Genomic DNA, 26523 nt, shown 5'->3' on the forward strand with positions numbered 1-26523 from the left:
GGAAGGATCTCATATTAGCAGCTAATGTTAGCACCTAATCTCTTGTGTTAATGAGACTGTATTCAATAATAAACCCTATAAAATTCCTCACAGTTAATTCGCCCCCTCAAAGTTAGCGAATGGTGTTGTTGACAGGGATTTGGAGGCTGTCTGCCGATTCCATTGGCGTCAGGCCCATTTTTAAGACCAATAATATTGGACCCACCCACTTTCACCATCTGTAATTGAGCATATCTGTCAATTCACTCGGTGGTACTTTCAGAGCGCTGTCAGTCAAATCCATTCGCTTGAGGAATGCTCCAATAAATCAAACTCTATATCGAGCCACTCCAGTGTAGCTTCTTAAACTCCCCTAGCAGCTCCCAAGCAGCCGGGAGGACAGGGCGGCTGGGTGACTGTTCCCAATAAGAAGCATATTCCTACACTGAAGACCTCAGTTCACCACCAACCACTTTGTGTTTCTAGTAAATTCTCTCCACTCAGCGACATTCCCGCCGAGGAAACAAATCTGATCATTGGCGACTCTATTCTGAGGAACGTAAGGCTAGAGGAACCAGCAACCACAGTCAAATGTATCCCTGGGGCCAGAGCAGGGGACGTTGAATCCTATTTAAAACGGCTGGCCAAGTATAACGGCAGATATGGTAAAATTATTATTCACGTCGGCAGTAATGACACCCGACTACGCCAATCGAGGTCACAAAAGTGAATATTGATTCGATGTGCTCACATGCAAAAATGATGTCGGTATTATTATATTAAATTTATTATTGAAAAAAACTTAGCACTTCAAGCATTTTTTGCCTATTTGATGAATGATTATGTACTTATTAATTCTTGCACTTTTGAGTAATATCTTCATGGTTGAATGCATTAATGTAAGTTGCTTTGGACAAAAGCGTCTGCTAATGTAAAATCTAATGTCAATGTAATGTAATGTATATTGTCAACCACGCCCTTACTCTGAATTTTTATCTGAATTTTCAGACTTTTTTTCTGAGTTAGTACTTAGCAAAGATAAAGCCATTATAGTGGGTGATTTAAACATTCACGTGGATGTTGTAAATTACAGTCTTAGTTCCGCTTTTATTTCACTAATAGATTCAATTGTGTGTTATATGAATAAACCGACTCACTGTTTCAATCACACCCTTGACTTTGTTCTGACATACGGCATAGAAATTGAAAATCTAATAATATTTCCTCGAAACCCTCACCTCTTAGTCACATTTGAATTCTCAATTATTAACTTTACTGAATTCTGAGAAAAGTTCTATTACAGCAGGTGTCTATCAGAAAACTGTAAGCAAATTCATCGAAAATATTCAATCGATATTTACTCTGCTGTCATGTGTTAGTACAATGCATGATCGTTTCCAAAACTTTAGTCCAACACAAATTGACTATCTTGTTGATAGTAGAGCAGCCTCATTGTGTACCACACTCGACACTGTTGCCCCTCTGAAAAAGAAGATAGTTAAACAGAGGAGAATAGCTCCATGGTTTAATGCACAGACACGTGCTTTAAAACAGAGTCACCTAGACTGGAAAAAGTTTAATTACATATAAGAAAGCCCTCAGAAATGCCACATTATTCTTCACTAATAGAGGAAAATAAAAACAACCCCATGTTCCTCTTCAGCACTGTAGCCAGGCTGACAGAGTGTAAAAGCTCTACTGAACAGTATATTCCTCAAATTCTTAGTAGCAAGGTTTCAATGAGCTTCCTTGCTAACAAGACTTTTACCATCAGAAAAAAAAATATTAATCAGCTTCTTCCCACTAATTGCACAGACACACTGTCCAGTACAGTAGCCTCAGAACCAACAGTATCGCCTAATTTATATTTAAATTGCTTTCCCCTTATAGATCTGCCTGAGCTGACTTCACTGGTCACTTCACCCAAGCCAACAACCTGTCTTGTAGATCCTATTCCATCAGGGTCTTTGAGGATGTATTACCGTTAATCAGTTCTATATTAGATCAGATCAATTTATCTCTATTTACATGCTGCGAACCAAAGGCCTGCAAGGTGGCAGTAGTTAAACCTCTGCTTAAAAAACCGACTCTAGACCCACAGTCGCCAAATCCCCAAGTGCTTGGTCATTGTGGGATTTGGTGGTTGGGTTTTTTATCTGTAATGTTGTAATATTGACCTTACATTGTTAAGTGCTTTGACACAATGTATGTTGTGATTTGGCGCAATACAAATAAAATTGAATTGTATACTGCTTTTTCGCTCCTCCCGCTGGCTGCAGTCCCTCGTTCTTCTTACACCAAGCCTGCTCTCCCACTGACGCAGCAGCAGCAGACTACAAAGAGCACCGTATGCATATGTGCTGCTCAGCTGGGTCTTGCTGTGCCCACATACTGTCATCATAGAAGCTTTGTTCCGTTGTTGCTTTATAAGGCATCATGTAAGTATTAGATGCTGTTATGTTAATTTTTGGGAAACTTTTCCAGTATTGCAGACGGACACGTTGGAATGGAGCTAAATCCCTTGGACTTGAAAATCAAAGGCTAGTTGGGCTTACTTAAAAGGCACCAGAATACAGGGAAAGGCATCTACTCCAATAAAATGTTTCAAGGGAAGGACCCATCCACATTTTTGGGCTTCTGACGCCCATGGTCAATTTTCCTGGCTCTGATGGTTTGAAAGACATGTCCATCATTCTGTCTGCTGAGCTATAGCTCTGTCTATGTAACTTGTCACTGCCAGCTCTGATGTTATTATGCCGCACTACAAAGATTGTTTTTAGAAACAGATGGACACCTGTCTTTGTTAAAACAGTTGTAATAGATATAATGCACTAGCTTGGCATAGACAGACTAGTACTCAAATGCGTATAAGTCTGGGACGTCTCTGTTCATTTTCGATTTCCAAGAGGCGTTAGCAACAGACGCAGACCAAAATGCCTCTGGACACAATTGGATAGACCTACAACCAGTGATAGCAAAGAATCATGTCACGTCTGCTGAGCGACAAAATAATGTCAACAGACTGCAGCAGAGAGGAGAAGCCTGTGATGATGATTACACAATGTGTGTGAACGAGTGTTGCCATTATTGTGGGAGAAAGTTGAAAATATCTGGTACTTTGGGTCAAATGCTCGCTCATCAGCGGCAGCCTTGGTTATTTACCAAAGTCGCTTCTCTCCGCATCATGATATAAATCCCTCCCATTATCAGATAATCGGTTGTGATTGGACCGGCAAGATTTCTGCCGGAGGGAAATCCCTTTCCAAAGGAGGTGATCCAGACTCTAGTCTGTAGCCAGACTGTCTTACAAAGACATAAAAGTGAAATTAAATGAGTTTTGCCATGAGAAACCTCACATGGAACAACTGTGCCAATTGGGAGAGTCTGTCTGACCATGTCCCTACTAATATCAGAACTGAACAAGGCAGGGGACTCAAAGATGCAGGCTCAACCCAAGGGCAGATCAGTTTAGCAGGGTTTGATCGGTGGACACAGGGAATTAATCCATAGGCAAACAGTACAAGCATGGAGAAGGCAAAGGCAATGGTCAAAAAGCAGGCTATGATCATACACTCCTGGACTTACAAGAAATCGATGCGAGGTGGAACGAGGCGACACGAGTGAACACACAACAAACTTGCCACAATCAAGGAATAACAAGACACAGGTGAGCACTTCTGGGCGGGGCAGACAATCACATGACAGGAAGTGGGACCTGAAACAACAGATGTGACACACTAAAATAAAACCGGAGCAAAAAAGATAACAATCAAGATCTTGACTAGGAGTGGGACATGAAATCTAAAGCATGTACCTTTGCTCTGCTTCGCTTTATCAGCATGAAATTTGGCACAGATGATGTCCATCTGTTCTATGGATTTCTAGAGGAATGGGCTTCATCGGCATTATAACATAGGTGACATTCACTCTGATCCTCTCTTCTTCAGGCGACCATGAAATCTTGAATTTGTGTCATTTACACTGACCCAGTAACATCTATCCTGAAATGCCATCCACAAGAACGAGCAAGTTAATGAAGCAAATTGAACCTTTGTTTTCGTTCTGGGCGTTCTGAAACGGCGGCCAGAGGCCAAGAGACCCTAGAGACCCCCTCCAGTCAAAAAAGTGTTTTTCTTCTGTTTCTGTCCTCTAACATGTCTGACTTTGACCATGGGGGCTCGTATCGGAGCGAATCCTGTCGCTGTAGAGGTGTTTTTACATTCTTCTCCTGGAGGAGGACATGTCTTTGCACTTCTCTGACATTTCTAATCCAAACGAATCCTTGGCCAGCTTCATCTGGTACGTCACTAATACGACAACCAATCGCTGTCAAATATGCAAACGCAGGCAACAGTGCGCCAGACTGCGAGACGCTTTAAAAAAAAAGAGTGTATTACCACTGTGTGTGAGGGGCGCGGGAGCCCGCGAGGGATTGGTCACCTGCGGGCGTCACTCGATTTGCGGTGTCCACCAGCTCCTTTGCGGCACATGCAGGTGTCGTCTCCCGACGCACCCGTGGTCGGCCTTCACTGCGACGGCGCGCTCCCTCTCTGAATCCATCCAGACCGGACGTGTCGGGGGCGCCGCTCTCCTGCAGTCCGGGCGTCACACCTCGCCGGCCGCGACCCTATCGACCCCGCCGACACCAGGTCCGTGCAGCCACCATAGTGTGGAGGCTGCGTTATCATGAATATTAACTGTCTCAGAATTCCTCAGTGGATGGTTTCCAGCCCAATTTCCTTTTACTCTTTTTTTGGGGGGGGGGGGGGGGGTAAACAATGTTACACAAAATATCAGGCATAACAGATTATATACTTTAAAATGTGCTTTATTTTAAAGTATATATATACTGTATATATATATATATATATATTAAAAAAAAAACTTTAAACTCCTTGCAAGTGGGTGGTTAGGGCAGGTAAGAATTTGTTGAGCCTTGCAGGTGACACGTTATCCAATAGATATCCTTCAGCTGGGCCTGCTGCACCCCATTGCTTACTTGCCACTTTGACCAGCCTTGCTAGCCTGTTATTTTCGGCCGATGGAAGACTGCCATACCAAGCCACAAAGCAAAAAGGGAGGACAGATTCAATAAAACAATGGTGAAAGATAGCAACCAGTGGAAGAAAATAATTTAGGGAATACGATAGCGTTAACCGTGACGCACTGTGACCTGTCCGACGAGAAATCCACAATCCAGCCAACAAGATTTAAGTTCAAGATAAAATCTTCTCAGCAAGGAGATAAGGCTGGATAGCATTAAATGCGGATGAGAAGTCAATAAATAGAAGCCTAGCATGAGTTTTTGAGGCCTGCAGATGTTGAACGAGGAAATTGAACACAGTAAGTGTTGCATCCTCAATACCTCTGCCTGCCCTTATAGGCAAACTGAAGTGGGTCCGACTGACCTTCAACCTGCCTCAGTATCTCCTACTAAACCATTTCCTCAAAAGTTTTCATCTCCAGTGAGATCAGAGCTACTGGTTTGAAATCATTCAATATTTTAGGGTTCTTGCATTTAGCCACAGGGACAAAGGTGGCATGTTTCCATATTTTAGGAACAGTTTGAACCAGAAGAGACTGGATAAAAATGATTAGAAAAATTCCACTGAGTTGCCTAGCACAGGCCTTAAGCACCCGGCCACTAATGTTATCTGGACCTGGGCTCTTGCTAACCTTGATTTGTTTATTAAGCTTTCAACCATAGAGAAAATCTATTAAATTAATTTGCCAGCTGCACGTTTGAAGTGAAACCATTTAGAAAGACAGTATTACAGCTTTTACGTAGACCAGTCATCAATTTCATACCATTTCTGACAGATCTAAGGTCGGACTCTTTGAATTTGGATTCAATGTTAGCCCTTTATTTATGTTTTGCCTTAGCTATTTCAGCACAAACTACTTTTCAAATTCCCAGCATAACCAGTTTTATCCTTAGTGATCCAACGCTTCTTATTAGGATAGGAGACAACTGTTTTTGATGGAATCACATTATCAACACAGAAAGAAATATAGTTGCATACTACATCTGTCAATTCATCAATACTTTTTGATGATTCCTGAAACACAGACCAATCCGTACAGTCAAAACAACCCAGAAAGGCCAGAGAGCTATCCTCACTCAATACCTGGACTTCACATGTCTGCGCCTTGTGCCTATTCAGCATGGTCCTGTATGAAGGGAGCAGATGAACCAAATTGTGGTCGGAGAATCCCAGAGGAGGACTCGCGATAGACTTATAGGCCCCCTTAATAGAGCCATAACAGAGATCCAATGTCTTGTTACCACAAGTGGGACAAGTGATGTACGGGGTAAAGCTGCTCAGAATCTTTTTACAATTTACATGATTACCTCAACCAGGAAAAAACACGGAGCATCAGTTGAGATAGATTGAAGACGCTGTGACACTGAGAATATCACAAATTTTGACGTCTGCTCTGGGATGAATATACATCACTGTTAAGAATATTTGTGGAAATTCCCTCAGTAGATGAAAGGGTCTGACTGATACAAACAACAGTTCAATGTCCGGTAGACAGATCCACTCACGTACAGTGACACTTAATAATAATAATAATAATAATAATAATAATAATAATAATAATAATAACAATAATAATAATATAATATTTTATTTATAAGGCACTTTTTGGGCCTACACCATTTGGGGTTAATATACATACAAACACCTCCACCGTGGTGCTTTCCTGTCACCCTTGAGTCACTGTCCAGGCAGATCCAAATCCATCAATGTTGAATATAGAGACCGGGTCGGCGCCTCTCTTTCTCGTCTCAATGAAAGCCAACACACACACAACTCTAAACTCGTGCCTACAATACACATACGTTTGCAGTTCATCAGTCTTATTTTTGAAAGACTGGACATTAACCAGATCTATTGACAGTAAAGGAAGACTTCGCTGCCAAACACCGCCCCTCTTCCCTCTTTTCCTATATTTTCTACCATGAGTTTTCGGGGGTCTGAAACTCCGCATGTCACAGTCATACTCCCCACTGCTTGAGACCAGGTTTGCAGCTTGATCCACTGGAACATTGTATGATTGAAATCCAAGAAGAAAGTCCAGAGTGTATTGCACCCTTATTTGCATGAGGCTTGACAAACAGGCCCACGACGAGGTTCAGCGTAGTTTCCAGGTGTATCTCTTGCCAGGAATTGTATCTCCATGATCACACAGTGCAGACGAGAGAGTCGTTAAATTAAAATTTAATTAAAGGCTGGTGAACAACTTGTGAACATTTGTGGCTTTAAAACAAGTTAAAGGAATGAACAAAACAAACGGACATGCAACAAGTGAACGCGTGCTGCCGGTCGCAACAACAGCAGCGTCCAATACTGCTCTGTTTAGCTTCTCTCCCGATTCAGCGATTACCTTGTGGCTCACCCTCCTTAGTGGGCGTAGATGATTGTCTTCTGGACAACTGTCAGGTCAGCAGTCGTCCCCATGATTGTGACTTTGTACTGAACCAGACCAAGAGTTACTAGGTACTTACACTCTATCAATAGCATTTTACTCAAACTCGAATGGAATTACTGTAATATTTTGAGATGAAAACAAAATCAAACATTCCAAAAATGACTGAAATTCACCTTCACCTTCGGTCCTCAGCGGAGACTGCGGCATAACTAGCAAACCTTTGGCTGAGTTTAAGACCTGCAAGTCCAGAAGGGTTCGACAAAAGTCAACAGAAAAAAAAAAAAAAAAATCCAATCTAAAATTTCCCGGAAGCTAAGAACAGTAACTCAAAAGGGAGTGATGTGCTCTTTTTTTTGGTTTCAGTAAGAAGTCTGGTCGCTGTGTTTTGGACAGTCTGTAATTTATGTAGACTGGTAATCAAGTAAAAGAGCAACTGAAGTGTAACAGAGAGACAATACAGGCTTCTCACACCACCTACAGGGGAGAGATATAATTTTCCTCCTGTCTTTACACACTGACAATGTTCTTCAACCTTTTCTGGCGTGTCAATCCATTTTTACTTCCTCTGCTGGTTAAGACAGTTTCCTGTAATTTTCCATGGTTAAAGAACATTTCACATTTAATTTTTATCTACATGAATGGATTTCCAAAGGGGTCATTTAAGCGAGTGGTGCTATGCATTTGTTGCTATATGTTTAATGACTGTTGAAACTACTGAACTGTCCTGAACCAGACCAAGAGTTACACGGTACTCGTAACTCAATCAAACATTCTAAAATGACTGAAATTCACCTTCACCTTCGGTCCTCAGCTGAGACTGTGGCATGACTAGCAAAACTTTGGCTGAGGTTGAGACCTGCAAGCCCAGAAGGGTTCCAAAAAAGTCAACAGTCATTTTTTTTAAATCCAATCTAAAATTTCTCGGAAGCCAAAGAACAGAAACTCAAATGGGAGTGATGTGCTCTCTTTTTTGGTTAAGACAGTTTCCAGTATTTGCCATGGTTAAAGAACATTTCATATTTTATTTTTAGATGGATGAATGTAGTTCCAAAGGGGTAATGTAAGGGAGTGGTGATATGCATTTGTTGCTATATGTTTAATGACTGTTGAAACTACTGTATATCAGTGTAATATAACATTGACATATCAGTGGCAGAAATCTTTCAAACCTGTCAGCATAATAAGTGACCCCACAAGAGGCCCTCAACTCTGCACGGGGACAACGTGTTCTCATCAGCTTACTGTTACCATCTAAACTGATAACTGTTGGGAAAGTGTCTGATTTTCACTGTCTGTCACCCTCACAGATCCTTCACATTAAGCAAGACAAACACTACCAGAAATCTAAACTTTCTGTTAAACTCTCTGTTAAAAATGTACTGTATATCCTTACAGACGTCATAAGCATGCTGCTTTAAACCACTGACATTACTTTAACGTATAAGAAAAAGCATAATAAATCTTTCAAATCATAACCAAATCAAATTCTCATATCTTAGACCAGAGCCTATCAAAATATCACTGTAAGCACATCCCACTGACATGTGAATGACATATAAGTTAGTTGTTTCGAAAAGCAACAGCAGCCTTTGAACTGTAAAGCAGGAAAACCAAGTAAAGCTGAATTCATCAGAAATCACGGGGTCAAATAAATGTTCTAGTAAAAGTACTCTTACAATAATCTCAACAATGCTTGACAAAGATGTAAATACAAATATACCCTATGGCACAGACTTGATGTATTTGCTGTGTTGAGCACAGAGATGGAGAGTGATCTAGTTTCCTTCCGCAAAGCAAAGACATGCAATAGATGAATATAAAGTAATTAACAGTTTTATTTCTATAATGTCATTTATTTTGAAATGCTGTCTGTCCAAAAAACTTAATATATCTTAAACAATCTTAAACTAGGGTCATCTGCTGGTCTAGCAGTTTCAATCCAAACAAAGTAATCTGCCGCCATCGATATCTCTACTGTCATTGTCAAATACAGGCAAGAGCCAAAAAATGTAAAATACAACAACATCAAAAATAGACCACATCCTTTATGAACATATTCTTTCAGATATGTATTTAATCATTGTTAATAGTCTCTGTAAATTTGGTTGCATGACTAGTCCTCCCAGTGGTAAGACACCAGTAGTGCGTGCTGAAGATTGACCGGTGTGGCTGCGCATGAAGGATTTAAAAGACTGCTACAGTTATTTGTTGTTCTTGTTGTATTGTAGGCCCCTAACAGACCATTCATCCTTCATACAGATACAAAAACGGCTGTGCATGTTCTTGCTTCCTTCTGAGGTCTGTGTCCTGTCATCAAGTTGAACTTTAGCTCCTCCGATAGTAATTATGTCCTTTAGCATGTGCAGTGTTGACTGTCAAAGTCAAAGTCTAGCTTGGGAATGATTTGGCTTTTGTAAAGGTCTGCACATTACTCTTTGTTTTGCAGTACAGCACCAATCAGACTGTATGTCTTGTATGACGCTTTGCTGTTTTTCATGCTTTCATAATGTCTGTTCAGTGGACCACGCTTCTTTTTCCTATACCCTGTTGTCTGCAACTGACTTCTGTTGGCAGTTTTGTATAATTTTCAGATTTACAGAATAATTTATTTAAAATGTATTGAGACAAATCTTAAAAAAACAACTAATTCCACAGAGACTTGGTGATGAGTTGTAAAAAGTATGAAAACTTGTTTCTAAGGCAGCCATGGCTTGTGTCTTTTCACTGCTTTAATTTCCCACAATCATCTATGGTTCTGGAAATAAGGACTATTTTTCTTTTATCTGTTTTGTTTTTTGTTTTTGTTTTTATAAAAAAGACAACAGACTTAAATCAACTGCATTTATATAACCAACCAAAAGCAGCCAAATAAAATACTGCATGACTTTAACGTCTATACTTGTGTCTGCCACTAGAGGGCCACACTTCTACAACAGTTTTCTTTACTAACATCAGCCATGAGACTGGCCTTCTTCATCTTGTCACTTAGTGCCACTGATGTAAAACACTGTCGCTGTCTTCTCAGGTTGAAATTTTTTTAGTTCTAGCACAATGACTGTGACACGCTGATATTTCCTATAATGTAAAGATAGGAAATGTAATTCTAAATCGTTTTAATCATTTTAGCCATTGTATTTACAGCTGACAATTATTTGGGCTCGAAGGAGAGACAGATTCTGTCTACTTTAAAGCAGCATATTCTCTCTAAGGATGTGTACAGAAACAGAGGCAAAGCCTGGGGAATTTGTTGTCTTCTGCTGTCTTTTCCAATTTAAGCCGCAGTGTGATGCAGTATTCCCTGAATTAACTACAAATAAATTATGTTACAATAAAATTCATAGTAGACTAATATGACTAATATAAGTAATACAGTGACGAATATGAACACTGAAGCAGGTTTATCTTGCTCTAATCATTCCAATCATGCCCCCTTTTCAAACTTTCCATTACAAGAGCTCTTCTTAAAGCCATTTCAATGAACAATAAATGATTGGGGACAATACATACAGTCTCATTTCAAAGTGTCATGTTAGATTTGGAAGTAGCTCTGAATACATTTTTTCACAAAACAAAGACACATTTCTCCCATGGTGCTCAGGCATCATTCAATGTCTATTATGACCAATAGGAGTGATTACATCAAACAAAACCGTATTCAGTTATAGAATGAGCATCTGAGTGTATAGTTTGAGGAGAGACTTGGAAATTGTAAACGTATCCTTTAACTTGCTAAGAAACAGCATTTACTGTGGTGAACTACTGGTGGAAATTTGTTCTGAAGAAGTTAGTCCTTAGGATTCAAGAGAATACGTAGTCTAAGATGCCCCTGTGGACTTAAATTGATGGAATGAGGTCCAAGTTATCTATAGTCTTGAAGGACATAGGGCATCTTTTCTCCATTGAGAGAGAAGTTAATGGCCAGAGGCAAGACAATGTTATGACTGACCAGAAGCACAAAGCTACAATTATCAACCACATAATCACAAAACTCCCACGTTTAACTTTCTTCTGTCCTTAAACAAATATGATCACTGTCAAACAGCTATCACGTAGTTTCATTTAGGTGTGTATGAAACGTATTTTGTCGATCACTTATTTTTTCTGTAAAACCACTGACATCATCCAAAAGGGTGTTGAATCAGGAGCAACTGGAGTTGGTTGTAGATTCTTATAGTCCAAGTAGTCCTGATTCAGTCCTGATTTTAAATAACTATGGAACTATGTTCGAGAATGAATGAGAATTTCACTTACTCTTACACCTTTTTCTAACAACTGTCAATCAATCTATTTTCTCAGGAGGAGACATGTCTCGCACATCAATTCAAGGGAGTGCTGTAAACAAATTAGAGCCATTTAACCAGATTATTGGTGTGATGCTTTGTTACCACTTCTGTGGTCAGAGGGCATAATTTTAACATGTGTGGGAACTAGCCTACGGACAGTTAACCTTGACCACATGTTCCAACACTCCAAATGGACCCTTTAATGACAACCCACAGTAATGACTGTCTTCTCTTTGGAAGGAATGCACTATGAACATACACTGCTGCCTTTTTGGATTTTTTTTTTTTTTTTTTTTTAACTCTTGTCTTGTCTTACATTAACCTCAACGTTTGCTTGGCATACAATAAAACATGATTTAAGTAAGCAGCTTAATGCATTCCCGCTGCACAGTGCAATAAATACAGCTCTTTCTCAGCAATGCCTGCAGTTCTTGGTTCATATGATCCTACAGTAAATGCTATCCTGTAAAAGCAGTGATTCATATTGTGATTCAAGTATTTAGGGCAGGGGCGGAAGTATACTGACATTCCTATGTGGAGGAAACTGTTAGACATGCCATGACGTTAGTACTGACAGATTTGCATGGTTTTGTTACAAGGTATAAATCACTAACAGCACAGGGTTATAGTAATGTTCAGTTTATGGCTAAATTAGAGAGCACAGGGTTTTCTAGTGACCCAAACATTAAGTGTGCTGTTTTTCTCTACATGGAAACCAGCCCACCTTTATGAACTGGTCGAAGAAATAAAGGTCTAATTCATCAATCGGTTACTATTACCATAAAGGCAGAGTTAACATAAAAAACCAACAAAAACAAATTCAGATATGATCATATCAAAAAATACCAACTTGATTAATAAATAGTATCTAGATTAATCTGAATTTTTAAAAAAAAGAATTAAAGATGTTCAACTGTGTCTTTTTTTCTGGCAAAATATATCCTGGTATATGACACCAGGATGTATTTGCTTCATCAAGCAGGTGATACCTGATGACAACATGTAGTATTAGTAGGCCTTAATCACGATATGTTCTTCTTCTTCTTAGCAACTATCCTGGAAACATCTCTAATGTTGCAGAATACACCTCAATGCACCTCTGTGATTAATAACCAACGCTGTGACAGATATTCTGTGAATAACACTTTCGATGCCGAGCGTTGCCTGCTGAAATACCCGGGGCATTGTTTCAAGCCAACAACTAAGATTTTATAGCTGCCTTGCACTCTGACAGGGATTACAGCAACCAGCTACACGTAAGTGCAAGTCATTTCAGACAGAATGATTCACAATTGTTGTGTCAGTATGATCGCTCTGGGCAAGTTTTTTTTGGAATACGTTGGACTGGATCTCTAATGCAGACACTCTCTCACCATGTCACCATAACTTCAGCAGTGTGCCTCACTCAAATATGTCTCTGAGGTACATGCTGACGGATGATTAGAACAGCGGATCAATTTTCCTGCATCTTAACCAGCTGTGATATTCAAATGCTGCCTTCATTTTTTATGTATTAATAACAATATTCTGATAAAAGAATACATACTCTAATACACAACTCTAAAAGGGCCATTCTGCCCAACATGTAGTTTTACTCTGATACTTGAAGTGCATTTTTCTGCATTTTTACTTTCACTGAAGACATCGGAATTCTGGAGAGTAGTTGAACAAAGTGATACAGCAAATTTGCGTTTGATTAAAAAAAGTAGTAAAAGTACTTTCTCCTAAACTGGCTTTCATGATAGCATATATTTCACCGAGAACCCGAAAGGATGAGGCCACTGTGACATTTCTGGTTGTAGGAAATGCATTTTTCAATCGAAAAATAAATAATATCTTACATGCTCACTGGGGAAACAATGCATTGTTTGTGCAATGAAAGAGACTAGACTACAACAAATAACCTGACTGCCATGAAATGACCACAGATTGTCATTTTACACTTTCTAACATTGATTTTTCAGACATTAACTGTTCTTAAGGGATTGTGCTCTGACGAATAGTGGAGGGACATAGATAAGTGCAACCCTTTCTTTTTTTAACTGGAAGATTTTTATTAAGGGGAGATAATTCCATGACAGACACCAAAAACATGCATTAACATACCACTGCAAAGCCAAGGTTAGCGAACCCGGACCTTACTCGCTTATTACCCCTAACTACCCCTTTGGAAACATCTATAATGTTTGGCACACAGTCCTCTAATAACAAATGGCTAACAACCAGTCATTATGGGGGTTTGAGCTGGAGATTTACAAATCTAAGGTTTAGGGGCGTTGGACATGTTCCCCTCGCTTGAAAATGGTTATTCCGTCAAGGGCATGGCGAGCAGCGTGATAAAATCTTGTGATTTATTCCTGGCGGCTGATAATTACTGGTGTCTTGTCATATGTCAAAAATGAATGGACGGGGAGAGTCCGAAGCTGTAGTCGTCATGCTCTTTACACCACAGCAGTAAATCTGACATGTTTGTGAAGCCATAAATCACAGCTTGTGATAGAGCCTGGGTACTCCACCGAGCTGAGCAGTGTGGGCTGAACATTTCAAACAGTTTTAGCTTTAAAGGTATGCAGTAGATCAGCAGGGTTATTTATAAGGTAAGGTAATTAAGATGTTATTTTATGACTCCCTAAGAATGGAGCATAGGTGAAATGCAAAAAAAATAAAATAAAATAAGCGAATGCTTAAACATCATCATTGTGGTTTGACTGCCTTAACCACTATAAGATAGTACACCTTAGCAAATCTTTGGAATATTCGATACACATATAAACTGTATCATATTCAGGTTACAACTGGAGTTTTTGAATATTAACTACCATGAAATATTGTAATAATTCAGCTTTTTTAATTAACAAAGATTCATAGCAAATCTTAGTGGATTAAATGGTTTTGGCAAGTTTTAAAATTCAGAAAACACAAGCATAGTGTGGTATGCAAGTTTGACTTATGAATGGCTTTGGGGTTCAGGTCTTCCAGTTTCAAAGCAAAAATAATTTAAATCTATTACTTACATAATTATAAATGCACAGCATTTAATAGAGATTATTCTGCAGAAATAAATCAAATATGTTCATTAGGCACTAAATGTTTAGCAATAATAGATTGTACAAAACCTCGGGAGGTATCTAAACATTTGCATTTATATATATATATATAGTATATAGTTATATATTAGTTTATATGTGGGGGTATACAAATAAAAAACTTTAGAATCAGTGAATAATCCAGTCTATGTTGATCTCCTGGACACAACAGTAGAAAGACCAGACTGAATTTTCCCACCTCAAATCAATAGCTGTACTTAAAGGACTGAAATTCTGGGCTGCAATTGTTTTTAAAGGTTGGCGTCTCAGAGCCGCAACACATATAATAAAAAGAAGAGGGCAGGAAGGAAGCAATGCTTCTCAAAGACCCCCAGTTCAGTGTCTGAGGCCCTACCCTTTAGTTACCTGACCCGCTGCACTTGGCCAGAAGCCTAGCTAAAGGTCAGTGCAATCACCTTTCACTGTCCACTCCAATAGCTGATACAAAGATCCTTCATGTGGATGTATGTTTTTCTCCAACTCCAGTTTCCAACTCCAGACTCCAATTAGAGAATTCCATGTAATTCATCAGCTTACTTATAAATAAGAAAAGGATTGAAGTGATTTTTAAAAAGGCACATTTTTATCTAAAAAAACAAAGAAACCACAGCTTTACTAGCATAAGACTATGTAAGATCGATAGCCTAGGCCAGCAGTAATTGCAGGCTCTAATTGTAAAATTTTTGCCCTTGTTTTTTCCCCCTCTTTGAAGTTTAAGGCTCTGTCTACTCTTGTCCTCAGGTGCTGCCCAGGCCTGATTTATGGGGATGGGTTCCAGGGAAGCTACTCTAAATTACATGGCCCTTAAACCTGAGCGGAGAGAGACAGGGAGAGAGGGAGAATGGCCACTCTAGAGACAGCTAATTGCAAGGACAAATCTAACCTGCAGTGGATAAAGAGGTTCTCTCTTCCCAGACCTGAGAAAAGGAGAAATGCGTACAATAGATCAGGCCACTTGGATGATGCAATTTGTCACTTATGTCCCTGAGATAAACAGTTATGGAACACAGGTGTAGATGAACATTTGTTCATTACTAATGATGGTTAAAAGAAAAGAGATATACATGGTGCAGAGAGAATGTCGGTGGTCATTCCCTCGGAGTGGCTGATACAGTGGCATCCTTTGTAATGGAGGGAATTAGAACTCCAGCAAATTGACCAAGTGACTCCCAAACTGGAGTTGTATCATCATTTTATGAGTGAAAATAAATTCCTCTATAAAGGTGTTATAGGAAGTGTCAAATTAGCAGCTTTTTCCAAATAATCAGTGTGCTTTGCTTATGTGTGTACACTGGTGCAATGTTGAAACTGCTCTGTAAGATCCTGTAAGAGATGTGAGGAAGAGTCAGAGTAGGAGGAGGAGGTGACAGTGCCATTTGCCTGGAGGGCGCCCATAAACCTTCAGTGGGAGAGAGAGAGTGCACCATTCCTCAAAGGTGACTGTGCCATGTGACTTCAAGAGCTTTTAAAAGCAGGCCAACCTGTCTTGTCGAGGTACAAGTAATCACAAGGCACCAGAGGAGTCAGAGGAGGAGAATACCTGGGCTGTCGGCACAGCAGCGAATACCGACAGCCCCACAAAGACAAACACTGAGGGAGCGATCGCAGACTGCAAACACTCTTCACTTCAACTACATTACAAGTACGGGGACTTTACTCAGACTTGTCTAGTCTCCACTGTTATTGACAGAATGAGCTGCAGCAGTGTTGCAGGTTCAGAATTCTCTGAGGAGGAGCTGGAGCTCAGTGTTCTGGACCAAGGAGAGGATGAGGGAAGTCCCAAGGGATCTTTCCAAGACAGTGAGAGCTCAACCAGCAGCCCAAGTGACCTGGAGGAAGGCCAGACCAAGAAGCGCAATCGACCAGTCCGCTCCAAAGCTCGGCGAATGGCTGCCAATGTCCGTGAGCGAAAACGCATCATGGACTACAACCAGGCCTTCAATGCCCTGCGCGTTGCTCTGAACCATGACCTCAGTGGCAAACGGCTCTCAAAGATCGCCACGCTGCAGAGGGCCATTAACCGCATATCAGCTCTCTCCGTATTCCTGAGCTCCAACCCTCCCTGCAAGCCCTGTACGCACCTGGAGTGCAACAAGGCAACAGTGGGGTCAGCTGGGACGGGAGCCTCTCGAGCAGAACAAACCAGGGTAACGGTTCCTCGTCTGGAGCATCAGCGTTACATCCCCTGGCACGCGTCCATCTCTCACCAGATGCAGCCACAACAAGGGCCTCATGTGCAAAGGCTGCCCACGGAGCCACACGTCTACATGGATAACACTGTGTCATCATGTCCCCCGTCACCACACTATCCTTGCTATCCCACTGAGGGTCAGCTTTATGCCTCACATGGACACTGCAGCAGCCCCCACAACCACCCGCCCAGTCCTCTACGATACCCTCAGGTGGGCGAGGGGTTGGGGTACCAGCCGGGGATGTGGACCTCCTGTACTGAGGGTTACATTGACACTTTTGTTGAACCGCCTCCCGCTCTGGGGTTTCCATGGCAGGTGAGCTACAAGCAGGAGCTGGAGCACGGCGTCTCTCTGTGCTCTGACGTACTTTAACAGGTACATCCACCACTGTGAGCCCTGAAGACTGCTGACAACACCAGTGGACTGTTAAATGATCTCAGGGAGAAAAGTGACATGAGGTCTTTTGAGCTTTCTGCTGTTGCGATCAGCTCAGTATTACAAGGACACTCTCTTATGGTAGAGCAGAGTCATATAAATGTTACTGACAGATATGAATAAGAGTGCAATGGCAATCTAGACTGCAGAATGTCGTAAATAATGGCAAATGTATTTCACAATTCAAAATGTTAAACTTAAAGAATGTTACGCTATCTGCTGTAGATAATTGACCAACACAACTGTTTTCTAGTTGTTAAAGCTACAAAGGCTGAATTATTGAACATTACTGTGTGATACCATAAAAAGTAGACCAGTAGTAGTAACCAATAGTGATCCTACATGTCTGCTTTACTGTTACGTTATTGTGTCTTTACTATAATTTCAAGTAAATGAAATATGATTACAATCATAAGACGAAGTTCAACATTTGTAAATGTATTTATTCTCTGTATGGCATAAAAAAAGGCATGGCTGTTTTTAAAATTGTAAAGAGCTTGTACATCATTTTCTAAACTTCAGAATTAAATGTTAAAATTATATGATTCCTGTGATAAAAATGTTTGCTGCACATTTATTTGGTTTTCAAGACTTCCACAACACTTTGTTGTTGTTGTTGATGTTGTGTGTGTGAGAGGGAGTGTGTGTGTGTGTGTGTGTGTGTGTGTGTGTCTACATGTTTGATTATAGCCTGAGGTGAGAAGCCTCAACCTTTTTGAGTATGAGATGACAGAGGTCCTTCACTCATTGGTAAAAATGTCCTTACAAGTCCCTTCTTGTCATTGTTGTTGGGAGAAGAAAAGTAAAGGTCTTATTAACACAAAATAAAAGCACGGGGCAGTAGCTGGAAAGACAAGACTGACATTGGTTTTGCTATGTGAGGTAAAAATTGTGAGCATTGAGGATATGAGAAGTGTGTGTAGTGTATCATGCACACTATGCTTTTCTGGATGATTTTTTGCTTTCTGCACAGAAGCACACTTTGCTTAAACCTACTGTGCCGCAACAACAGCAAATGAGATCACTCCTAGCGATGGGTCAGTGGTCCGTCAAGAAGGTCTGTCCGTCAGATAGGTCAGCTGTACATCCAGACAAACTAATTCTCACCGTGACCTCTCCTCCTGGAGAGGAGTTAGTCAATAACAGCTCTCCCTCCCCTGCTGAGCAGCATGCCATGGAAAACAGGTTTAATATTAGACTATAGGACGCAGCCCCCCGACAGATTTATGTGGGCTCAGGAAGGAAGAGTATGCCCCGTCATCAGTGCGGTGAAAATCCCCTGTCGGGCTGCACTGGCCCGCAGGTGAAATTGGGTGTGGGAGAGGGTATTTTTGAACATCCTGGAGGTCTCCTAACAAGGGCCTCAAGATGCTGCTGAAAAGAGCCGGCCCACTAAGAAGCACTGCAGGCTGAGTGTAGAAATAAATGGTGTGGTACAACAACAATTAGCAGGCAGGAAGGAAAGGGAATACAGACAAAGAGATGAATGGAGAGGAGGAGTGGAATAATAGGAAGAGGGAGGATAGGTGTTAAGACATAGCAGGATAGTGACTGCGCTTTGAGACTGTCGTTCAGCTTCTGCACAGACGTGAATCACTGGAAAACCTTGACTCACAGGTGAATGCAGCTGACAGCTCTCAGTGACGGCATGTCTCTCTCTTCTCCTCTTTTGGCACAAATGCAGATATCCACTCGCAACAGTAAATGTATCTATTCGTCTGGGTTCTCAAGAGACTCCAGGAGTGAAAGAGGGCTGCAATGCTACTGACACTACGTCGATTTTCTAGTTCTTTTTGCTGTTTTATTTCACGAGGGAATTTTTTGTTGTTGTTGTTGTTGTTACCTAACGAAAAAGCTGAAAATGAAATGGCAGAATAGAACAGATTAAGAAGTATTTTCACTGTGAACTAGAATATGCTGACAAACACCAGATATCTTTTTATTTCAGTTGTTTTTCTAATAAAGTAACTAAGTAAACAATTTTTTTTAAAGTGACCTGCAACAAATTTATGGTGAATATTGCACAACAAGTCCAAAACTTAAACTTAAACTGCTGCACTGTATAATGTAGAAACAATTAATCAATTACTCGATTATCAGAAATTTAACAAGCTCATCTGATTTCTCATCTTAGATTTAAAGGATTTTCGTTTTTAAATGTATTTTTTATTTCAAATATGACGACAAACTGAATATGTTTGTGGCTTCAATGTACTAAACAGAAGAAGAGCAGGCTATTTATCAAAAGAAAGTATTTGACAATGAGAGATTATACAGTGCAGAGTGACAATCCCACAACTGTGTACAGTCTCTGTGCTTTAACAGGTCAACTTTTTTATGTTCAGTTGTCACTAACTTGAGGACTTACCTCACTTCTCCGATGTAAGCCTGTCAGTGATGCATCTTTGGTTTTTTTTTCAGACTGTCTCACTCCTTTGACACCCTCTGCTGCCAAAAAAGAAAACAAGAAAACATGAGAGAAATGATGCCGAGACAGGAGGGTGTGTTCGGTTGATATATAGGGATGAGTCAGACTTCAGAGTGAAGATGCATGTTGATGCTCTACATACTGTGCCCACCCCTCTTCTCCCCAAGCACACACACACGCACGCACACACACGCACACGCACGCACACACACACACACACACACACACACACACACACACACACATACTGATATCTATTGATATGACGTCACGGATGAAGGAGACAGAAGTGAGGATGCCAGAGGGCGTGATGTGACAGACTTCGTTTGTTCCCGTAACATGCACAAACACATTATATTGTATGTCTCACATTTTCTGTGAGACTGTGGCAGGACATTAAATCAAATGACACGGACCTGTTGAGTTACCCACAGAAGTTTATTCTGAAAAACTCTACTTTTCCTTTGAACGGAATTACAGTGTGTTCGTGTGTGTGTGTGTGTATGCAACAAATACATCCAACCATGCATTTCTTCTCTCTCTGTCTTTCCCTACATTTTCTATGTATTTCTACACTGTCAACTATCAACAGTTGATAGTTGACAGTGTAGAAATAAATACACTGTCAAGTATGTTACGTGTCAACTATGTCACATGAGAAAGTATGTCTCATGTGACAAACATCATCCGATTTACATGATGCACGTACGAGGACGCGGGATGTGAAATCCGCATCATGCCCCGACTTGCAACATGTGAGCGAAGGCCTGCTTGACAAGACATGCTCTAGTTATTAGGGCCTGAGCGCCGACCAGCAGGATCCTGGCGAAGGCCCTTTTGTATTTGCCCTGTTTATTATTAGGCCCCGAGTGCCGACCAGCGTTAGGCTGGCGAAGGCCCTCTTGTATTTGTAAGGATTATTAGGCGCCGACCAGGAGGAGGCTGGCGAAGGGCCTCTTGTATTTGTAAGGATTATTAGGGCCCGAGCGCTGACCAGCAGGAGGCTGGCGAAGGCCCTCTTGTATTTGCAAGGATTATTATTATTATTGTTCTCTTTGCGCATTGCCCTCATTTTTGACTGCCTAAATGTGAATGTGCGCTCCCCAAAATTTGCCAACTGGCCAGATATCGGATGTAATTTGCCTAAAATTAATCTCAAGGATGTGCATGGCAAAAAGGCCTCGACAACGCCAACTACAAATTTGCTAAAATTGAGCCCCTCGTTCAGGTTTCATCTACATGGATGAAAACTGGCACAAACATTTATCATGTCGTAAACACACTTAAAATTTCATTGGAGGCAGGTGCTAATCTCAACTGGAAGTCGGCCATTTTGATTTGAAATCGACATTTTGGCACTGTTTTTGCCATTTTCACACCCTATATTTTAACGAACTCCTCCTACAGATTTCACATGACCTTCTTCAAATCCTGACTTGTCGTCAGAGGGCGTGGCCGTGATGGCGTGGCGAATTCTGATCATTCGCCATGAAAGAGGAAGTTGCTCGTAATCTCGTAATCTTGCTCGTAATAGAAATCTGTGACTTTTCGTCAAACGCCCTCCCCAAGGCGTGTCGGCGAACTCTGATGTGCCGCCATGAAACATCAGACTGTTATAACTTGGCCATATGTGGCAGATCCACCTAAAAATTAGGCAGTAATGTTGTGAGACGTTGATGATGTTATATTATGAAACGTTTGAACATGTGTTAAACGGTGTTGCCATGGCGACCTATAGTTCGCCATCAAATACGAATGTGTGTTTGAGGGACTTGGGGTGGTTAGAATCTCATGAAACTTGGCAAACAGCTTAAAAGGGGCAAATCAAAATGGCTGAATTGGCTGTTGTGTACCTTTAATATTTATACCCAAATTTTGTGCGTTTCCACTTTGATGTTCATGGTTTAATGTACATATATATTCAGTATCATTATGCAAACTGAGCAGAACAGATCCTCACATGCACATGAAGCCTCATTACAAGGATCATATATTTTTGCTGTCGCCTCTATGTCTGATTTGCCAAGAGGATGGAGGTCAGAAAGGGAGCGAGAGAGAAGGGAGCGAGAGAGAAGATCTGCTGCAGTTCGGCCCTCCCACCAGCAGTGTTAGCAGCCTCGCTCTTTGCCTCCAGGCCATTACATCCACCCTATTGACCAGCCCAGTCAACCCACAGCATCACCTGCCTCGTCGGAGCAACTCATGCAGGTGGGTCGAGCCAAACTAAGTACTGAGGAACAGCAGCACTGTTTTAGGGAGGGAGGTGTTTCTACTGTGGAGAATTGGGACATTTACTGAGATGCTGTCCAGTAAAAGACAGAGCTCACCAGTGAAAGGGAGGACATTGGTGAGCCAAATAGTCCCTAAGAACTTTAGGTTTCCTCCCATCCACTCACAACTGTACAAGTGTTGGTGCATTCCCAGCGTCATTCTCTTCACGCTTTGGTTGATTCACGAGCAAATGAAAGCTTCATGGACATTCGCCTAGTTGCTGAACTCAAGCTTGAACGTGAGCAGCTCCCAACTCCTCTGGAAGCTAACGCAGGGGGATGAATGGAAGACTGATTTTAACACCTCCAGTGGACATTATGAATATCTGCTCATGCCATTTGGACTAACTAATGCTCCAGCAGTATTCCAATGTCTGGTTAATGAAGTGTTACGTGACATGCTGGACAAGTTTGTGTTTGTTTACCTTGATGACATTTTGATCTTTTCCCCAGATGAAACTTCTCATATGCAGCATGTGCGGCAGGCGCTCGAATGTTTGCGACAGAATGATCTATTTATGACAGCTGAGAAATGTGAATTTCATGTTGACACTGTTTCCTTCCTTGGTTATGTTGTCTCACCAGCTAGCATACAAATGGACCCAAGCAAGGTCAGTGCTGTGGCCGACTGGCCTACGCCCCATAGTCCTAGGCAAGTCCAAAGGTTTCTTGGGATTTGCTAATTTTTATAGAAAGTTTATCCGAAACTTTAGTGTCACTGCTACCCCACCCCATGCTCTTACCTCAGCTCATGTACCCTTCTCTTGGTCTCCTCAAGCAGGAACTGCATTTAACAGACTTAAGAAGAGCTTCACTTCAGCCCCCATCCTGGTTCACCCTGATCCGACACTCAAGTTCGTGGTTCAGGTGGATGCCTCGAATGTGGGCATCGGGGCTGAACTCTCCCAAAAGTCTCTCAAAGATTGGCGACTACAACCCTACGCCTTCCTCTTTAAGAAACTTTCACCTGCTGAGAGCAACTAAGATGTGGGTAACTGTGAACTGCTAGCGGTAAAGGTGGCACTGGAGGAGTGGAGACACTGGTTGGAGGGCACATAGCAGCCGTTTCTAGTCTGGACGGATCACAAAAATCTGGAATATATCAAGTCAGCCAAACTCCTCAACTCTCGCCTAGCAAGGTGGGCTACCTTCTTTAATCGCTTCATTTTTGTTCTGTCTTATCGCCCTGGTGCCAAGAATGCTAAGCCTGATGCACTCTCCAGACAGTTTGATCCTAACCCAGTCCCTAAGGCTTCCACTCCCATTCTGCCCGCTTCCTGTTTTGTTGGTGCAGTCACCTGGAAGATTGAAAAGAAAGTATCCGAGGCAACTGCTGGTATTCAGACCCCGCAAGGGTGTCCCCATATTCGTCTGTTTGTTCCTGAGTCCCTTCGCTCACAGGTGATTCACTGGGCGCTTACATCTCTGATCTCTTGTCATCATGGTGTCCGCCGGACCCTGTTTGTGGCTAAACAGCGGTTTTGGTGGCCTGCGATGGAGAGGGAGATTAAAGAGTACGTCGCCGCCTGCAGTATTTGTGCTCGGAACAAGACCTCACATTGGCCTCCCTTTGGTCTCCTAAGTCCGCTTCCTGTCCCCTTATGCCTCCTGCTGAAAGATAACACCACAGTCATGACTGAAGTCAACTTTATCCCACTGCACAAGATTCCCTCCGCCAAGTAAACAGCGGAGGTCATGTTGTCTCAGGTTTTTCGGCTTCATGGATTTCCCAGAGATGTAGTGTCTGACCGGGGGCCTCGTGATTTGTCTAAAAATTCCATTCTAGTTTGATATAACTGCAATGTATCAGACATTTTAATATCAATCATCTAAGCCTCTGAGCCATTCTCCAAAAAAACCTCACTCCCATCACATAAAGAAAGGGTTGTGTGATATGATATTATGTGGAAAACAAATGTTTATGGCTCAAAAATAGAATTTTTACAGCCTTTGGCTTTAGCATTGAAAATTCATGTAGCAATTATTCTTCACACATACCTCATCTTGCTTTTGGCCATGGTCTGATTCAATGTTAACAGTTCTCTTGTAGTGTGTGCTGAATATATTGGTGCTGGATGAAATGTAATAATTTAGAGTCCTGTTTGCCAGACTCAGCTAAAATGGAATAATTGATGGAGTGGATGCTGATTCAGGAAGACGAAACCGTGGATGTCTTAAGCAGAAGTATTTATTATAAGAGCTCAATATTGAGGAGACTTCCGGTTCGCTACACAGATCAACAGAAGAACTTAGTGTGGATGAAAATGAGACAGGCCTTCGGACTCCATGAGTTGTGGAGGCTGGAGAAAGCTCTGCTGGGAGCCCAGCCAGCAGAGAGTTGTAGTGGTACAAACATAAAGTGATGACTAGAATTTGGACACTAAAAGATGGTGGTGATTGTGGTTGAATTGTGTGAATTCACATCAAGATTCTTGGTAGTAGGAGCAATAGACTGTGTGGTGTTGTCATTGAGACCAACAGGTTTTGCAAAAGTTAAGATTTGCAGAATAGGGAAGAAATATGTTGAGATTGATGTGGTTGGCAGGGAACCAGCTGCAGATGTCAGCACAGCCAGCAGAGGTGCAACCATTGATGTATGTTGATCGGAAAAGAATGGTTTGGTGTTGTCATCATTAACAATGGTAGAGCAACTTGTGGGATGTGATAGCTGAGTTGAGGGGCAGCAGTGGGGATGTGAGTGGGAGTGACTCCAGGCGTCTCCAGTGACGTGACATTTTTTTCCAGAAGTGCATGAGGTGGGGGTTTGGTTATGACACGCTATAGTGAAGTAGGATCTATCAATCAATAAATCAGTGATTTATCTATTGCTACTAACCCTCTGCCACAACACCCTAAACAGGTCAGTAGCATCTTTTTGTGGCTTTTTATCTGTAGGACATTGGTCAGACCGCACCTAGATTTTCATCAATAAAATACAATTGCTTCAAAACTATAATTTAATATAATGATTGCAAAATTCATAGCAGATTAGCTGCTGTGTGTTGGACAAAGTAGATTAATTCAGTTCACAATAAAGTAAGCTGAGATGCAGTGATATTATCAGATTAATAAGATAACGGTGTCTTTTGAAGAATTTAAGCTATTTCCCAATTGTTTTAGTCCTTGAGCAATTTGTACAAAGACTGTTGGAGCACCCTCTAAACAAGTCATCTGCTAAGATCCCCCACCACATTCAATGCTTGCTCAAGAAGGCCTAACTGCTGCACAAAAACTTGACTGAGCGCCTCAGAGGTTAGCCATTTGGAAATGAAGTCACCCAACAAATTCTGTCAAACAGACAGTCTGCAGTGCTGGATGAGGTCAAGAGAGGAACTGCTCTCATGATGACAAATAGAGGATTTCTTGGCCTCAAATTAGAAGACAAAAGAAAGAGAATATCAGTTATTATGTAGGATCAGTGGGGTCAGAGGAGGATAGAAGGAAGGAGCAGAAGTCGCCAGCAGCTTTATGGGAGGAAGAACCATGTGCAGAGGATGTGTGTGGCATCTCGACAAAAGCAAAGTGGGATGCATGAATGTACAGGGGCAAGCTGAGAAGATAGAGGCTGGTTTTCATGGAAAATATATGTTCTCAGTGAATTGTTTTGCTGAATTTGCATCTGAATGAGGAAGCAACAAAAGAAGAGGGGAAAATGGAAGTGACAGACAAATTCACGCCAAAAAAAAAGCTTTTTGCCACATTCTGTCGCTAGCAGGAATATTACAATTCATTTTTCTGGGTGGTGAGGCAGCCAAGCTGGAGGAGGAGATCATGACAGTGAAGGTGAAAAAGAGAAGTGTAGCCTATGAAGTTGGAGAAGACTGATGTCCGCAGACTCTGCTAAGCAGTGATAGTGTGATGTGAAACCAATTACGAGTGTTAGTTCTGACAGGAATTTGGAGGATGGTGCAAGTCATAATTCGGGCTTAATGCTGCTCTCGAATTGAGAAAGAAGAAGAATGACAGTACTGTAGGTATAGAGCAGAGCAGAAATGTAGGATCGAGGAGAGAAAAGGTATTTTGGTGAATACAGACAGCAGCAAGTTTTTCTGTCTTGTCTGTGGTGAACAACGTGTGGCAGGCAGCACAGAAAGGGAGACAATACAAATTAGCTCTGTTGTCTGGACTGCCGACTGACAGCTCCAGCTGTCCCCCCACACATCCTCCGAAAAAGCAAGCAGGGGGTGAGAGTAGACATAGATGGATACTGTGAAGGGAAGAGTAATTAAAGCAAATAGGCAAACTGGTGTGGATTTACTCTGTCCTTTCTCAGAGGACTCCTGTGGATAAGCTGCTGTGTTTTGGTGCAGCTGTTTGTGCAAAGAAGGTACAAGTTTGCAACTTTACAGTTCAACCAAGTGTAAAGGCTGAGAAAAAAAAATGATATTAATGGTGATTGTGATAATATATTGA

At 41.5% G+C, this 26523-nt stretch overlaps 1 protein-coding gene across 1 annotated transcript; it reads left to right on the plus strand.

Annotated features, from left to right (window-relative positions):
- Positions 1–16298: 16298 nt before the first annotated feature.
- On the plus strand, positions 16299–17973 carry bhlha9 (basic helix-loop-helix family, member a9). The gene has a single exon (XM_035626015.2). The coding sequence runs from the start codon at positions 16477–16479 to the stop codon at positions 17347–17349; it is 873 nt and encodes a 290-aa protein (XP_035481908.2). The 5' UTR covers positions 16299–16476; the 3' UTR covers positions 17350–17973.
- Positions 17974–26523: the final 8550 nt, after the last annotated feature.

This window comes from Scophthalmus maximus, chromosome 2, assembly GCF_022379125.1.
Source record: "Scophthalmus maximus strain ysfricsl-2021 chromosome 2, ASM2237912v1, whole genome shotgun sequence".
Taxonomy (NCBI): domain Eukaryota; kingdom Metazoa; phylum Chordata; class Actinopteri; order Pleuronectiformes; family Scophthalmidae; genus Scophthalmus; species Scophthalmus maximus.